General features: G+C 39.2%; 1 protein-coding gene across 1 annotated transcript in view; it reads left to right on the forward strand.

The window, feature by feature from the left end:
• CFAP54 (cilia and flagella associated protein 54) overlaps nt 1–18,101 on the forward strand; it is a 302,505-nt gene that overhangs the window by 201,265 nt on the left and 83,139 nt on the right. Inside the window, exons 52-57 of the mRNA XM_027107250.1 lie at nt 7,533–7,638; nt 10,005–10,152; nt 10,981–11,138; nt 11,310–11,489; nt 11,593–11,719; nt 17,224–17,379. Coding sequence (XP_026963051.1) covers nt 7,533–7,638; nt 10,005–10,152; nt 10,981–11,138; nt 11,310–11,489; nt 11,593–11,719; nt 17,224–17,379 — 875 coding nt within the window. The remainder of the gene's footprint in view (nt 1–7,532; nt 7,639–10,004; nt 10,153–10,980; nt 11,139–11,309; nt 11,490–11,592; nt 11,720–17,223; nt 17,380–18,101) is intronic.

The raw sequence follows: 18,101 nt of genomic DNA on the forward strand, positions 1-18,101 counted from the left end.
TGCAAAAGAAGTTGTCCCTAACCACAGTGGGGAAGATTGTGGCGGTACAGCTTATATAGGGGAAAGATCTGAAGTTAGATTTTGGATGCGTTTAGACTATGTCCCTTGGAGGTGCAATTGAAAATGTCAAATATTCTTGGAGTCTTTAGAATATAGATAGTATTTCAAGCCTTTAAATGAATGAGATTCCTTAGGGAATGTGAGTAGATGAAAGAAAGAAGGATCAAGGACTGAGGGTTGGGTTTGGTTGGAGACTGGGGAGAAAATGAGGAACCAGCAGAGGAGACTGAGAAGAAATGACCAGTAAATATATGAAGACCAGGAGATTATGAAATCCTGAAAGCCAAGTGAAGAAAGTGTATCAGGGAGAATGGAGTGATCGACTCTGCCGAAAGCTCCAGATAGACTGAGATGAGAATAGAGAATTGACCATTGCATGATTTAGCAACATGGAGGTCACTGGTGACCTCGGCAGGAGTAATTTAAAAGGCAGTGGGGGAAAGAGCATATTTAGAGTGGTTTTATGAGAAAATGGGAGGAGAGAAATTGGAACCTGCAAGTAAAGATGATTCTTTTGAGGAGTTTTACAGTAAAGGGGAGTAGAGGAATAGGATGTCAGCAGCTGGTAGAAGTAGGGTCAAGACAAATTTTCTTGAGATGGGAGCAGTGATGATGTATTATATGCTAATGAAAGTGACCCAGCAGAGAGCGCAAATTTGATGCTCTGATATAATTGGTACACAGTAGGGTAGGATCCCAGTCCAGTCTTCTTTGTTTCTCTAATACAGAATGAAACTGTCCCCTAGCTTGGGATTCCACAGTGGTCTCTGGGGACCAGCAAGGAAACTGCTGCCTGCCCTGGATGGAAAAAGAGTAACCCAAGAGGAATCAGTTTCTTCAGATCAATGCTATTGGCAGTTGCGGGGTCCAAACTGGCACTGACAATGAAATGCAGAAACTCTGAGAAATTAACTTTGAAACTGATCCTGACATCACAGAGCTGGAGCAGAGGCAAAACCAAAACTGTCTCATAGAGATTACCTAGGAAATGCAGGACTCTCATGGAAAATAACTGCCGGTAAAGGTAGCACAGAGTCAAATATCATAAACCAAATGAAGAAAGAGCCACAGAAGAGAGTTAGCAGGCACAACAAATGGCAGCTTCCCAGCCCGAGAAATAAACTGTTCAAAGATGTGAAGGATGGAAGAGAATGAGACGAGATAAAAAAGGAACAGATGAATTTAGAAAAAAAAAAACTAAATAGAAATTTTAGAAATGAAAAATATAATTACTGAATGAAAAGGAGAAATGATCAAATTAGATGGAAACAAATTTTTTTTCCCTCCTTAACTTTCTCATTATACTAAAATTCCATGTTTTAAGTTCTATGCATTAGATTCAGAATTTGGAAAGAGAGTTAATTTTTTAGATGGCCCTTCTCTTTAAACAGGAGAAGCCCTCCTGTAGCCTTTGCAAAGGGGAAATCAATTCAGCAGAAATCCCCCTTTGCTTTTGCTTAGATTGGAAACAGACAATTGTCTCATCAGTGGGAGCCTTGACTGAAGGCTATTCCATGATTAACCACATCTAAATTTGATTTTATGCTAGAGACAGTATAGGTTTTGGGGAATTTAAAATTTCTGTGGTTTGTAAGCAGCGATGAGGGTTCATAATGTCTGTTAGGAGCAGTGATTCTCCAAGTGTGGTCTTCAGACCTGTGGGCGTTCCTGAAACTCAGGGAGGTCTGTAAGGTCAGAACTATTTTTATAGTAGTTTATAACATAGTAAACTATGTTTATAATAGTTTATAAAACTACGAGGTTGCTTGCCTTTTTCACTGTGTTGTTATTTGCACTGATGCTGAAAAAGCAACAGTGGTAAAACTTCCGGTAGCTCACCACGAATCAAAGCAGTGACACCAAACCGAACTAGTAGCCATTCTGTTCTTCACTGCTGCACGCTTGCAATTAAAAAAAAAAAAAGCCAGATTTACGTAAGAATGCCTTTAATGAAGCAGTAGAATCTGTTATATTTATAAATACCTATTCTTGAATGTAGTTTTAATATTCTGTGGGAATATATTAAGTGGGAAATATACCTCAAGCACTTCTGCTGCATGTCACAGTCTGATGGTTATCTTGAGGAACAGCACACATGTGGATGAACCAAGAGCTGAACAAGCTGTTTTTTTCATGGAACAACATTTTTATTTGAAAAAACAACTGACAAACCATGATTATGCAGACTTGGGTATTTGACAGGTATTCTGCTGAAAATGAGCAAAACGAACATGCCACTTCTAGGAAAACAACTAATAGTTTTTGTTGTCAATGATAAAATCTAAACTTTCATAGAAAAATTGGATTTTTGGAAAATTTGTATTTGCCGTCATGAGCTTGACAGTTTTCTAATGCTTAAATTTTTTTGATGAGACTGGTGGTGATATTAACGAGCATCGTTTTTTAAAAACTGTGTAATGAAATGCTTCAACATTAAGGGAATCTGTTTAACTCAGGGAGCTAATGTTTTCCAAATGGCCAGTGCATGATGTTCCAAAATCCTGGTAAACAAGATAGACTGATAGATTTTCATGTAACAGAGTAGGAAAAGTTCATCAGTGTATGGTAGTAGATTCCACATAGCAACAAACTTTTAAGAAACTATCATTTGTCACATATTGGTATAGTATCAAGGAAGAATATTCACAATTATTTGAAGAGACTCTTAAAATACTCCTCCCACGTTCAATAACTATCTGTGTGAGACCTAGTCTTCTTCATACGCTTCATCCAAAACATTATGTCACAACAGACTGAATATAGAAGCAGATATGAAAGTCTTCTATTAAGCAGATTTTCTCTTTTTAAGCCAGATGTTAAAGAGATTTGCAAAAATGCAAAAACAATGGAATCCTTCTCACTATTTTTTGGTTTTTGAAAATATATTTTCCATAAAAATACATTATTTATATTAAATATAATGGGTTTATGATTTTTATTTTTAAATGAATTAATAAATGTTAAGTTAAACATTTCTCCGTTTAATTTCCAATATGGTAAATATTGATAGAGCTCTTTGGGGTTTCTTAATAATCTTTAATGATGTAAATGGGTGCTGAGAGTAAAAACACTTGAGACCCACTCGTTTAGAGTATTGTCACATTTGTAGCTATCTTTAAGAATACAATGGTAAAAAAAAAAGAATACAATGGTAGTTGATTGATGGTTAAAATAGGCTTAGTATAATAATATACTGTTTTCCCCACTGAAGTTTGAAGACAGAAGGAATTTTTACTATACTGTTTCCTATAGAAATAAATGATTTGAATATATAATATATAAATGTATATTTAGAAAATGTTTATGTATCTAACTATATATTCTATATATATTTATATGTATTGAATATATACGTGTGTGTATATATATATATGACTGTATGGCTACATGATTTCCTATGGAGGCACATAGAACTCCTTTCTCCAAACTGTGTCCCAGAGAGCAGTAGCAGCCCTAGAAAATATTTCTTGTCACTTAGCTTCATTCTTTCCCTAGCTCTCTACGTGTCTTATACCCTTTTAGTGTGGAGGATATGAGTGATTTTTTTTTTTTTTAGGGAGAAAGAAGGAAATGAGAAACTACACATTACAAAATGGCACAGAAAGGAGTGTTGTAATAGAACTTTAATTTGAAGACCAGATAGATGTATGCAAATAATGTGCAAGTATACCAGAATTGCCCCGATTTTAAATCCATGGGCTTGGCCCTTAGGAAAAACCTGCAGAAACTTTGATGTTGCTGGCTTTTTGCAGCAGAGCTGTCACTTGGGGAAGCCTACTGTCAGGATGAATGAGTTTTAGTAGGTGAACTTTACCCTCCATGAGCTTCCGTCTGGGCGCTGCTGAGAGTGTTGGACAGTCCCTTTCCCAGATGCTGGTTAGCTTGACATTTCATGATACTTCTGATAAAATTATGTGTCAAGGAAATTGAAAGGCACATTCCCTAGGGTGACACGTAGAGTAAGCCGCATAGATTTTATGAGAACAAACTGACCATTTTTGTCATGAATGTTAATAAGAAATAAATGGGATCAGAGTTATTCAAACTGTATTTCTGCTTCTTTCAGGGCTGCCTCTCTATTTCAGAATCCTGTCTTTTTTTTTTTTTTTGAAGTGTTCCTTCCAATTCTCCTTTCTATTTAATTTATTGTCTAAATGGAATAACGTTTGAGCCTTTTTATTTTGTGTAAGAGTGAAACATCCTCCTGCTGGGATTTTGACTGTTTGTAGTGGGTAATCCTCCTTACACTTCCTGTCTTCCTAGTGCAGAGGAGGAAGTAGAAGTTTTCCATTGTGCAACTAAGCAGTACCAGCTGGATTAGGACATACAGTATGTTTATATTTTAGTCATTAAGTTTTGGGGTTAGCAAGATTCCAAACCTCATACCTCATTTCCCTTGAAATCAGAATTTGGGCTTCAGGTCAGAAGAGTGGGATGGGCGTCATTTTCTCCTTTCAGGGCCCTCTAGTTGTCATCCTGTGCTAACCTCTGAAGCTACTCAGTAAACAAGGTGCGTTAGAAACATGTGTGTATCCTTCAGGGAGGCAAGGTGTGGGGGAAAAGAGATTCCGTACCTGGACACACACCCCATCAGCATTGTGTTTTTTGTTGCTGTTTTCTTGCTTCCTTGTTCAGTTTTATTTAAAAAAAAAAAAAAAAAAAACTAGTAAGTTTAGATAATCACAAACCATACTTTAGAAAATATTCTACAAGTATCTAAACCATTTTAAGGACTCAGTAAAATCTTCGGAGATTGAAATCCAATAATGGCTGAAAGGTTTTGATGCTGGTTAACAACTTAGAAAAAAAATCAATTTAGTCCCTGCATATTCCCTGTCCAACTTTATATACTAATAATGGTAACGGCTATGATGCATTGAGAGCCGTCTATTTGCCAAGCACTCCTCTTTGTTAAGAATACCCTGCTCTCAATAGAATGTCAACTCAGTGAGGCCAGGGACTGTATCCATAGCCCCTAGATTTGTTCCTGGCCAATAGCAGGTGCTCAATACATATTTTTGAGCAAGTGAAAGACTAAATACCTTATTTAATATCCTCATAATAATCCCGTTTCATGAAGTCTGCTAAGTAGAATGCAAGGCAAAAGGCATTAAACTGGACAAAGAACGCCTTTTATATTGTAAAAGGTGCAGCCGACAGTAACCATATGGTAACACAAATGTGGCAACGAGTAACACTGTGCCAGTATAAACAAAGCCAAAGCTTGTTAGAACTGTGAAAAGAAAGAGGCCACATTGTAGCTTAATGATTAAGGGTGCTGCAGGCTCAGGGGCCAGTGGCCTGGGCTCTGATCCTACCTCCTCTTGCTAGCTGAGTCACCTTAGGCAAGTCACATAACATTTGTGGGCCTCAGTTAACTTAACTATAAAATAGGGATGATAATAGTACATATCTTGTAGGTTTGTGGTACGGATTAAGTGAATTAATTCACAATAAGCATTTAACACAGCACCTGAGAGGTGGTGAGTACAGTAAATACCAGTTATCATTTTTTTTAAAAAAGTTGAGGGGAAAAAAGAGAGAAAATATCTTTCAATACAATGTGTAGATACATACAAAAAAGGCTTTAAAAATGTAATTAAGAGTTGAGCATATGTACATACTCTAGGAGCCTACACACAGAGACTAACTACCTTCTTGCAAGCATCCCTGGACCTAGGTGAGGCTGGTCATCTTCTTGGCTAGAAACCTCACTAACTGACCCAAAGGAGGTGGTGTATTGACCATAATCCAGGGATGCAGGAGGCTTCTGGAACAGTACAGCGGAAGTGTCGTGATCTGATTCACATCCTGAAGAGAGATCACTGTGGTCTCTTCATAGAGACCAGGACTCCAGGGGCTGGCCAGCAAGCTCCTGTGGGTGTCTGGAGATGTTGGTGGCTTGGATGGAGGCGTTAGCAGTGGACGAGGTGCGGACGTGACGAGCTGCTGGCTAGTATCCAGATCTTGAAGTTGAAGCTGACAGAACTTGTTGATGGGTTGAACACAGAGTGTGAGGCAAAGAGGAGGCGGTGATGATACTGGGCCCTCTATCTGGGATAGAGAACAGGGGAGAGGAGTAGGTTTGGTGGAGGAGGGAGAAGCAAGAGGCTCTGCTTTTAACCTATCCTAGTTTCCTGCCACAACATAGTACCCAAGACTGGGTGGCTTAAAACGACAGAATGTTATCGTCTCACGGTTCTGGAGGCTGAAAGTCCAAAATCAAGGTGTCGGCAGGACCCTGCTCTTTTTGACAGCTCTGGGGGGTGCCCTTCCTTGCCTCTTTTAGCTCCTGATGTTTGCCAGCCATCTTTGATGGTCCTCGGCATGTGGATGCATCACTCCAGTCACAGGCTGTCTGCTCCCTGCGTGTCTTCACATCATATTCCCTCTGTGCATGTCTGTCTCTCTGTCCAAATTTCCCCCTTTTATAGGGACACCAGTTATATTGGATTATGGTCCACCCTAAATGACCTTATTTTAGCTTGTTTACCTCTGTAAAGACTCTATTTCCAAATAAGGATGCATGATGAGCACTGAGGGTTAGGACCTCTACACAGTTTAACCCATAACACCTCTTAAATGTGATTGTTATTCACTATTCAAGTGGAGATATCTAGTGGGGCATTAGATAAAGGGACACATTGCCCGTTTGGCTTTCACTCAGTCTTTCTGTGTTATGAAGTAGCACTGCAATAAGTATCGTCAGGTACACAGATTATTCTGTACTTTGAATTTTGTTTTGGAATAGATTTTCAAATGAAGGAGCCTGTTAACATATATTATTAAAATATTTTGAAAAAGTGTGACATCAATTATACATTTATCATTCTACAGGGAAGGAGGATGTGATGGTTTAAAGTGAAGAAAAATTTACATACTGAACAACAGGAAGTGAGGAGAATTACTATCTCCTGGCTTCTATTTTCTGCATTAAGTACCTTTCCCTCCTGGCACTGCTAGATACTGATTGAGCAGTAATTTTTCTTAAGAGTTTCCAAGTGCACAGCATTAAGCAGAACAGTTTTATAATGTCAGAAAACTGGAGAACCACATCCTGATGTATGTAAAATACATGTGTGCTCATTTTATTAATGATATTGTCAGTAAATTTTGCTTTAGATCTTGGAAACATTCATTCATTCATTTATTCTTTCATTCACTCATTTTCATTTAAAAATATTTTTTAGCTCCTATTATGTCCAAGCTACTAGATGCTGGGTGTCAGCAGGGGATAAGATAAATTAGCTGAGACAAATACAGAGCAGTTTTACAGGCAATTAAATAATGCTGTAAGTATCACCTTATGGTAAAGGCCAGGGTGCTATTAGAGCACGTAGAAGGGGCACCTAACAGTTTTGGGGATGGGTGGGAGTATGGGGAGGTTTTTTTGGAGGAAGAGACTTAGGAAATAACATACAAATGCCACGAGTGTCATACTAATAACATTTAAAACATATTCTCTATTTTAGTGCTGCGATAGTATTTTCCACACTTAAACTTCTCCAGGATTCAAAACTTTTTAAAAAGAAGGTAGTAGAAGATGACACAGAGAATTCCATCTCTCCAGGAGATTATGTACGTATGAATTTAATGTTTATCCTGATAACACTTTTTACGGAATAATTATTGGCATGCTAGGAAATTGTATAACTATTTGAATGAAACAAAGGGGTAAAGAAGAAAAAAACATTGAATTTAGAGTAAAAAGATCTGTGTTTAAGCCCCGTTGATGCTATTTATTAGCTGGTATACCTTGGGCAAATTCCTTAAAATTTTTTTAAATTATGTAATCTCATTTGGGAATTGATGGGACTGGAGGTAATAGTGACTGAAGTCCCACCAGATGTATCATTCTTGTATTCTAGATCTGATGTCACTAGTAAATTAAGTTGTTTCGCATGACTTGCTCTTCATTTCACTTTTGATTTTAGTTCTTCTTTAGCATTACCAGTGTGACACCTACGCTATTCCCTACCTTGTGCTATTTCCTATCTGTGCTATTTCCTACCGGTGCTATTTCCCACCTGTGCTATTTCCTACCTTGTGCTAATAGTACCTTGTGCTATTTCCTTCTCATAGTTAAATTCTTCTGCGTTTAAGCCCTCAAGTCTATTTGACAACTGGTGTCACATGTTCTTTGAAATTTCACTGGATTTTGATTAGACCAAGTAATTTAATAACAACAGGGTTGTTTAGGATTAAAATATAAAGATTCAGCACATAGAATCCTTGCTCATTTTAAAATAAATAAAGCTTAAGCTTTACTAATAAAATTGCTACTATCTAATGTCACTACAAAAAAGCAAAGCTGGGGCTTCCCTGGTGGCGCAGTGGTTGAGGGTCTGCCTGCCGATGCAGGGGACGTGGGTTCGTGCTCCGGTCCGGGAAGATCTCACATGCCGCAGAGCGGTTGGGCCCGTGAGCCATGGCCCCTGGACTTGAGCCTGTGCTCCGCGGCGGGAGAGGCCACAGCAGTGAGAGGCCCGCGTACCGCAGGAAAAAAAAAAAAAAAGCAAAACTAATTGACTCATTTCTTACCACAGTAAAAGCAGTATAAAGGCTAAAAAGGATTCTGATTCTGAAAATTTACTTAGAGCAATGCTTGTTACTTGGTGGGGGGGTATTTTGCTTCCCAGGGGACATTTGCAGTGCCTGGAGACATTTTGGTTGTTATAACTAGAGGGAGTGCTAGTGTCATCTACTGAGTAGAGGCCAGGGATGTTGCTAAACATCCTGTAACACACAGGACATTTCCCTCACAACAATAATCTGGCCCAGAATGTCAGTCATGCTGAGGTCGAGAAACCCTGATTTAGATTAAGCATGACTTGGCTTTTCAATAATAAAAGCAATGTAAGCAGAGATTAAGGTATGTTGATGTGTATTTCTTCTGTATTTCTAATCTAAACACTAGACTCCTCGAGTACGTGGTGTACCCATTCTAATCACCAGCCTGTCTTGGGGTCTCTGTTCACTTCTTACTCCGGTTCAGAAACAGCTCCCCCTCCCGCTCTGCTCCTCACCTGTCTGTCACGTTCCAGCCCCTGTCAAGTCCAGGTTACAGCTCCTTGATAGCAGGTATTGCTGACTGGTTAGAGATGATGAGTTGTCAGAGATGTGTAGCAGGAAATTCCTAGAACAAATGGGCGTTGTTCTAGATGAAGTGTCTAAGATTGATTGCTCCCTGGAAAAGTTCCTTTGTCACCTCCCTCCCAGTAGCTCTGAACATTGGCCACTCCCTTTATAAAGTGTAATAATGAGGGTAGTAAATCATAAAATAATATATGTTTGGGATGTGAGCAGCACATAGCAGTGTAATGTAGTAGATTAAGACTGTGGGCTCTAAATTCAGAAAGAGGCAAGCTTGAATCCCAGCTTCCGCCAAAATATGATGACATTTAAGCAAATAGTTAGCCTTCCTAGGCTTCGCTTCTCTCATCTGAAAAATAGAGATAATAATAGCCCCTCTTGGGCTTGTCAGGAGGATTAAGTGAACTAATGTGTATAAAGCATGTATCACAGTGCCTGGCCCGTAATAAGCACTCAGTAAACATTAGCCAGTATTACTGATTATTTTTCAGCCTTTAAAATGATGGTCACAAAATTTTTGAAGGTATGGAAACTGCTGATAATAATATAATTTGCAATGAAAAATTCAGACTGCAAAGCTAGTTTTCAACAGTGAGTATACAGAGAGAAAGAAATGCTGCAAAGCACTCATATGAGGATCAGTGTTAATAGAGGAGCATGGGATTATGGGTGATTTTTGTTTCTTGTGTATTTTTTATGTTTTATAGAATGTTCAAGAATAATTTCTAAAATTAAAATTTAATACTGTTAAATGATATCGATGCTTCCCTTAACTTATGTTACATTTAGCATTAGGCTAGAACTTGGACATTTTAAAATGGAAAGATAACCATCATTTTAATATTGTTTAGGCCACTGAAAGTACAGATGATAATGAGTTTTTAGATCCCATTTCCCTAAATTCTCGAGAATATTTCAACATTCATCTGTGGTTGAGGTGCCGCTTAGCATTGGTGACTGCGTTTGTTGCCCAGATTCGTGGCATTGGAATCGTGAAAGGTACAAATATCCTATTTCCATCTCCTTAGTCAAAGTTTTCATAAAATTTAATTTTATTTAGGTAACAGAGGTTTTCTTGGGATGTATTTTATTATACCATTAACATTTTATAACTTCTTAGCTTTATCTGTTTCCAGAATAAAAAATTCAAGTTATTAAATGAGAATAATCATTTTCAGCAGTCCCTTGTATCACTGCAAATGGCATATATATTACTGTATGCAAAGCAGGCAAGGAGATTTCAGAATGCTAATGCACACGCCTTCCTGTCGTCTAGGAAGGCAGCGTAGTTCAGGGGTCCAGAGTGCAGATTCTGGAGCCCCCCCTCCTTGAGTTCAAATACTCTATCCACCACTTCCTTGCTGTGTAATCTTGGCCAAATCTCTTAACCCCCTAGGCCTTAGTTTCCTCCTCTGGAAGATGGAAATGTGGTACCTTTTTTTCATAGGATTATTTCCAGAATTAAATGGGTTAAATTTCTAAAGTTCTTAGATTATAGCCTGGCACATAAATATGAGTTCTTGCAGTGATTAATAGTTATCTATATGTAAACCTATCTGTTCACCCATCTCTACCCATCTCCCAAATTAAATTATTTCATGGAATATCATCATTACTTTTGCAGCGTTTGAATACCCTAAAGTACTTCTCGTAAATTACAGCACATTTATTTTCAATGTTTCGTGCAGTCTTATTTGTTTTCCGTCTCTACATCTTCCTCTTCTTCTGTATTATACAATATTCCTGTGATAAACACCGAGAATATCCTGCACATATAACTTCTTACTTTCTCAGTGCATTTTAAGTACCTGCATTTGTTTATTTTAGAAAACGATATAACAGATTGTGTGAGCCTCATCAGTGAAGTGTGTGTAGAAGCAAAAAGTGCAGGCGACAGGGAGCTACAGGCTGAATTCTTGATGCAAGCTGTAATCATTGGCCTACAAGAAAAGCACTTAAAAGCAGACATCATAAAAAACCTTCAGGTAGGAAGGAAACCTAATTCACATTGATATTTACCAGAGGATTCCGGTTAGAATAAAAGGAGAGAATTTAAATTTCCATTAGGTAATGAATGCGTAACAGTCAATACATCTGGCCCCTGTTTCAGTGAATTGTGAATGGTACTATCAAACGGAATAATTTTATTTTAATAGGATGTAATACAGTTGCTTGAAGGACGTGAGTTTATTTCTCCTCGATCTCATTTAACACTGGTGAGAAGCATGCTTTTACTGGCTGACTTAACAAAAGCCGAGAAATTCGAGGAAACTCCCTCTTCGAAAACAGAAAAATTATATTTGTTGACTCAGTCTCACAACATTCTTATTGAACAGGTGAGAGTGCTTTTGTGTCCACAAGACTTAGAAACTTACTTTTCTGTCTTTTCTTACAGCATACCACATTAGCTAATCACTCATTACAGTGCTTCTTTTACAGATGCGAACTTTTGGAGAAACAATTGAATTTCCTACATCAAACACTGACTATGCAAGTCCATTACTGCCTTTGAAAAATATCTATCTTCCTCATGTCATGTTATTGGCCAAAACAAAAATGAGAATTGGTAAGAACACTTAAACATATATTACATTCAAGTCACTGATGAAAAAGTTTAAGTCATTTTCAGCGAGGCTATCATGTGAGTGCATTTATCTGGGGCAGTATTTATGAAGAGCCAGGTTCCATTTATTTAACAAATAGCTTTTGATCACTTACCATGTGCCAGCCTCCCTGTGAGGTCCTGGGAAGCTATTGGAGATTAAAACAGATGTGGTGGGCTTCCCTGGTGGCGCAGTGGTTGAGAGTCCGCCTGCCGATGCAGGGGGCACGGGTTCGTGCCCTGATCCGGGAAGATCCCACATGCCGCGGAGCGGCTGGGACCGTGAGCCATGGCCACTGAGCCTGCGCGTCTGGAGCCTGTGCTCTGCAACAGGAGAGGCCGCAACAGGAGAGGCCACAACAGTGAGAGGCCCGCGTACCGCAAAAAAAAAAAAAAAAAGAACAGCAAAGGGAGGGATGCCTGTTTAAGTAGAATACTTGGGGAAGGCCTCTCTGGGGAAGTAGTATTTAACCCTGGACTGTAAATGTTAAGCATATGCTTAGTGAAGTCATGCACAGTAGAGGCAGAGAGAGCAGTGAGTTGTAGGCTCTGAGGTCAGGACAAACTTGACATGTTCCAGAACTGCCAGGAGACCAGTATAGACAGAGCAGAGTGGGCTAGGGACAGCCTAATGGGAGAGGGTGAGCAGGGGACAGTTTATGTTTCCAAAGATTACCCTGGCTGCTGGCTGAAGAACAGAGTGGAGGATAGACGGGAGCCAGCCAAGAGGGGATCTGATTGGAGCAGGTAGACCAGTAAGCCAGAGGCTTACAGCTCCTTGGAAACCAAGGAGGAGGAGCCAGTCAGTGTTGCTGCCCTTCTCAGGAGCTCACAGACATTGCTTCAAGCTCTCTCTAGGACACTGTCTCTCATCTTTGACCCAAAGCTGCCTACCTCTAGCTCCAAGACTCTTGTCTATCACAGAGGACAGAAAATCTTGTAACAGCTCTCTCTCTGTTCTAACCTATATTCATCATGCCTTTTTAGAAAAAATGTATTTCTGATGCTTTGACATCAGGAGTCTTGCTGACCAGGGAGGGACTTCCCCTCCCAGAGTTAGCCAATTCCTAGAGGTTAGCAAACCACACTCCTGTGAGGATGTCTTTCATATGCAAACTCGCCATTCCAGAGCTTACACCCTGAGCTTTTATTGAGCTCTTTTATTGTTCTTTGCTGGGCTCTTACCCTCAGGGCCACTATTTTTCTGCCCCAGTCACCCCAGGGACAGGTATAGACTACTAGCAGAGCCCACTGAAATTATACAAACTAGCCAATCCTAAACCTTAGTCTGCTTACCCTACCCACCCACTCCTTCCCACAAAAAACACAATAAAGGCTCATGCCCACGTTTTCTCCATTCTCCTTCTACCTCCTGACTGACCCTGGTGCTTCCCTGTGTGGCATGGTGTGCCCTCCCTCCTCTTCAGAACTGTGAGCAAAAATACTATCTTTTCGATGGCGGTCATCTCCTGACCTGGTGACCTTGTCATACTTGAATAATAACAAAACCCACATTTTGAAACATTACCCCTCACCTCCTGGGACCCATTTGCCTCCTGTACCAGCAGCTGCTCAGCTCAGGAGAGGCAGGTGTTTGGACTAGAGTGGGGAAGGGAGGGCAACAGAAGTGTGCTCAAACCATCACCTGCCCACAATTTTTTCCCTTGTTCCCCTTCTGCTCCTCCCCCTCATGATTAGTATTGATCATTATTATGATATGATTTTTCATCATCATCATCATCACCATCATCAGATACGAACTTTATTACTATAGGTAAAGCAGTTCACCCCTATATTGTTGAGTTTCCTCATTATGAAATTAGGCTGGCATAGCTGACCTCTGGAATTCCTTCCAGCTCGCTGATCCCATGAGAGCTATTTTTCAGTATCTTTGGTCCACAATTTGTTATATTACCAGTATATTTGATTTCTACAAGAACTTAAAGTACAGATTGTGTTAACTTGTACAGATTGTGTTAAACGTATCCTCTGCTTTCCTGCCTTACTAATCTTGAAGATGTGTCACCACTCAGTGGCAATACTGTTGCTGTGTTTTAGACTCACTTGAAGCAGAACAGCTTGCTTTCTGTTATATTATATTAAATACCAACTTAAAGAATAAAAACCGAAAGCAACTTTTCTGTCAAAACAACGTCAGTTTCACAACTTCTTTTTCACAGAGTTGATGTTTATTGCAAAAAGGAGCACTTCAATATTATGAAGCATAAAATCATCTGATTTGATGCTTTCTTGACAGTCTTCCTTTAGAGTGATAGTATAGATTTCATTGCAAGAATAGAGCCACTTAAAAAAATTCTTTTTCTTCGTGAAAGCCTCTTACAGAAAAAGACATTTCGAGATTATTTTTAAAAACCAAACAAAAAATAAGCATCATGGTTATTTAAGATTATTTTTTTCCATTAATGACTGAACCTAGAGCTTCCTTATTAGCTGAAAAAGTAGATTACTGATTGTATAATAGGAGTGAAGAAAGGTTCAAGAATAGTGCTGGGGAGTGGGAATATAACAGGGAGTCATCATCTTTGCCTTCGAAGAGCCTATTATCTAGTTAGGAGAGAGAGAAAAGTCAATAATTTCTGTAACAATTTTTCTATTTCTAATTTTTCTTTTTCTAATTTTAACAAAAATCTAGAAGATCATTCAAGTACTATTATTATACATTAGTACTATATTATATAGCACTGTCTTGCATGTAGTCCATATATAGTACATATTGTACATGTATATAAGTGCCTCAATGACATGAAAAGACTTGATATTTTTGTCTTGTATTAATAAACAGCTGTAGTATAATTTGAAACAGTAAGCAAGACATATAAGAATGGGAGATGGGCTTCCCTGGTGGCACAGTGGTTAAGAATCCGCCTGCCAATGCAGGGGACACGGGTTCGAGCCCTGGTCTAGGAAGATCCCACATGCCGCAGAACAACTAAGCTGGTGCGCCACAACTACTGAGCCTGCGCTCTAGAGCCCGCGAGCCACAAGTACTGAGGCCTGAATGTCTAGAGCCCGTGCTCCGCAACAAGAGAAGCCACCGTGATGAGAAGCCCGTACACCACAACGAAGGGTAGCCCCCGCTCGCCGCAACTAGAGAAAGCCGGCACACATCAACGAAGACCCAACACAGCCAAAAATAAATAAATAAATAAAATTAATTAATTTAAAAAATGAAACATGACCCCAGAAAAGAGAATTAAAAAAAAAAAAAAGAATGGGAGATGTATTGAGATGTGAGACTGTATGGGACAAATGGTATTAGCATATCCTTCTGGCCTAAGATCTAATTGCAGTTGGTAATTGTTGGGGTTTAAGAGCATGGACTCTGGAGAAAGAATTCTGGTCCAGTTCCCTTGAGGAAATCATTTAACTTCTCTGTGTGTCAGTTTCCTTTCTAGTAAAATGTAAATAAGAAAGGTACCAGTCTCCCTGGGGTGAATTGAGTGGAATATGTAACATGTTTAGAAGGTCAGCTAGTTTGTTCTAAGAGCTTTGTAGGTGTCAGCTATTCTCACTGTTCCATGCCTGGCCTCCTTACTCTCCTAGGAAGCCCCGGGGAAGCAAGGCTTCAATTTCTTCATCTCCATTTTCTCAGTAAAGTGCTACCATCCTGCCTTGTCCAGAGGAAGGTCTCTGTAACTTCTCCCTGGATAAAGGGCCGGGGATGGGGGAGAGAAAGATACTTTTTCTACTGTCTTCCCACTCATATAGCACATTCCTGAACTAAATATTTACAAAACGTCCTAGGTTTCCTGAAAACTCGTTATAGGGCATGGCATCTTGGATTTAAAATTTTCAGGACTTGAAGGGACCTCAGATATTTTCTAGTTCTGCTGCCTCAAGGCTCAGAGGCCTGTAGGGACTTGTTCAAAGCCTCAGATGACACGGTAGCACGAATGACTGGCTTGTACCCAGCATTTCAGCTACAACTCAGCAGCTGTATCCTTCTGCAATCCTACACTGCCTTTCTGTTCATACTGCTCTACTGTGCCTGTTAAACTATTCTATTAATGCAGTTTCCCCCCTAGTTGCCTTTTACTCTTTATCTCAACGTTTTTCTTCTTTATTAAACTTACCAAAAGATAAAGTGATCATCACCTGCCGGCCTTGACAGCTGTATTTTCTGGGTAGGCATCCCTGACCTTTCCCGGGTCTGGCCAGGGCTCCTGTAACCTGCTACCACGGTGTCCTGTGCTTTCACTGCCACACAGTCAACCACACCGTGTTTTGATTACCTGTCTGGCCGTTCTCATTCCCTGTTGGACACTAAGCTCCACGGTCTCTCTCTTAAGGGGTTACTGCAGTGTCATGGTTTAGGGTATGGGCCCTGGAGCTGGACTGCCTAGGTTCAGATCACAGCCCTGCTACTTACTAGTCACGTGACTTTGGGCAAGTTACTTAAACGTCACCGTGCCACTGCTTTTTCCTCTGTAACATGAGCATAATAATGGTATCTACTCAGAGTTGGGAGGACTGCATGAGATAATGCTTAAGTACTTGGGATGGTACCTGGCATGTAGGAAGTACTTAGTGAAACTTAGCTCTTATTTTTCAATTTTCTTGTTTTTTTATCCGGTGCCTAAGCACTCAGAAAATATTTGTCAAATAAATGTCTGTCTTGTCTTTGAGGTGATTAGAAATTAAATCTAATGCCTCTTCAACAATGCAACAATCCTTCATTATGTTAAGTAGTGATGGGACCGCATAAGAAGTATAACATGTGGCCTTTGTCCATAATGGGTTTGCCAACTAGTTGGGATGACAAAATATGCAATGCGAGCAACCGCTATAGAGCTGAATAGAAATTACTGCCTATTAATATATGCAAATTTTATTGGTAACAACATAAAACTACATAAAACTTCCAGTTGTTTCCCTACTAACAACCTCATCTTAGGAACACAAAAGTTGTTATGTAGAGCACTATGAAACTTTAGAACTGAAAGAGGCTTGAGAGGCTTGAAATTTTAGAACTGAAAGAGGCTTCATTTTATTTTTATTTATCTTTAAAAAATTTTTATTGGAGTATAGTTGATTTACAATGTTGTGTTAGTTTCAGGTATACTATCCTTCATTTTAAAAATGAGAAAATGTTGAAATTTATCAAAGACAAAGTTTCAAAGGTCTATTGTTTATAGTTCATTGATACATTTGGGTATTGTGTTTCTTTAAAGCATTTCTTCAATGCTAAGAACTAAAGACCCCCAGAGTTCATCTTTTTTTTTTTTTTTTGACCATGCCTCAGGGCTTGTGGGATCTCAGTTCCCTGACCGGGATTGAACTCTGGCCATTGCAGTGAAAGCCCAGAATCCTAACCACTAGGTCACCAGGGAACTCCCTCCCAGAGTTCTTCAATTGTACCTACTGTGAGAGAAGTCTGGTACCTGGGAGGTTTGTTATGAATACTGTATATCTATTGTTCCCTCTTCATACAACTGTCTTTCTTTTAGGAGATACAGTGGCCAAGCAAGTATATTATACCAGTAAAAAGAAGGATCCCTCAAAGTGGTTACCTGCCCTTCATCTTTTTGAAATAGCTTTGAAGCTCGCCAAGACATCAGGAACAGAAGAACAAGAGGTGGAAGCTGAAATCTTTTTTCAGAAAGGTAAGATGTATTTAGGGTCAGAACTATGATAAAGTTTGAGGATTATTTTTTTCCCATGAACAAAAGGCTTCTTAAAACTCTGGTCACTGATGATACAAAATACTGATTTTACAAAGGGCTTGGTGATGACAAACACCTTGGTATCTCTGCCAAACTCAGTTTTGGATAAAGAGAACACTGCGTATTTTAAGTTTATATCTAGAAAGGAAAAAAGTACTCCATTTTCGTTTCTTTTATAATTACAATTGACCTTCCTTACACAAAGTTTCATGTTTGACTCAAAAATCTCAGCATCAGCCATTTAGCTATGAATAATGTTTCTTAAAGAATGCTTGGAAGATATTTTTTTATTTCATTACTTAGCTAAGCATTTTAGCTAATTTCTATAAAAGATACATACCCATTTAAATTAAATAGCTATAGCAATCTATATAACTTATATACAACACACATTTGCATAATACATTCATATAATTTTATTTTAGCCATGAGAAAAATGATGATGACAATTGGTATCACTTATTGAGCATCTACTAGATACTAAACACTGTAGTTGGTGTTTTACATCTCATATTGCCAGTTCTTACAACAGCACTACAAGGTAGGCATGACCAATCCCAGTTGGCAGATGAGGTGTAGTCTGGGTGAATAACTATCTGTAAGTCCAGACGTGAACTTAACACCAGGTGGCTCTGTGCCCTGTGCATATGCTGCATGGAAAC

The sequence above is a fragment of the Aethalodelphis obliquidens genome, unplaced genomic scaffold (genome assembly GCF_003676395.1).
Source record: "Aethalodelphis obliquidens isolate GAN/ISIS:26980383/991018 unplaced genomic scaffold, ASM367639v1 scaffold8, whole genome shotgun sequence".
NCBI lineage: Eukaryota > Metazoa > Chordata > Mammalia > Artiodactyla > Delphinidae > Aethalodelphis > Aethalodelphis obliquidens.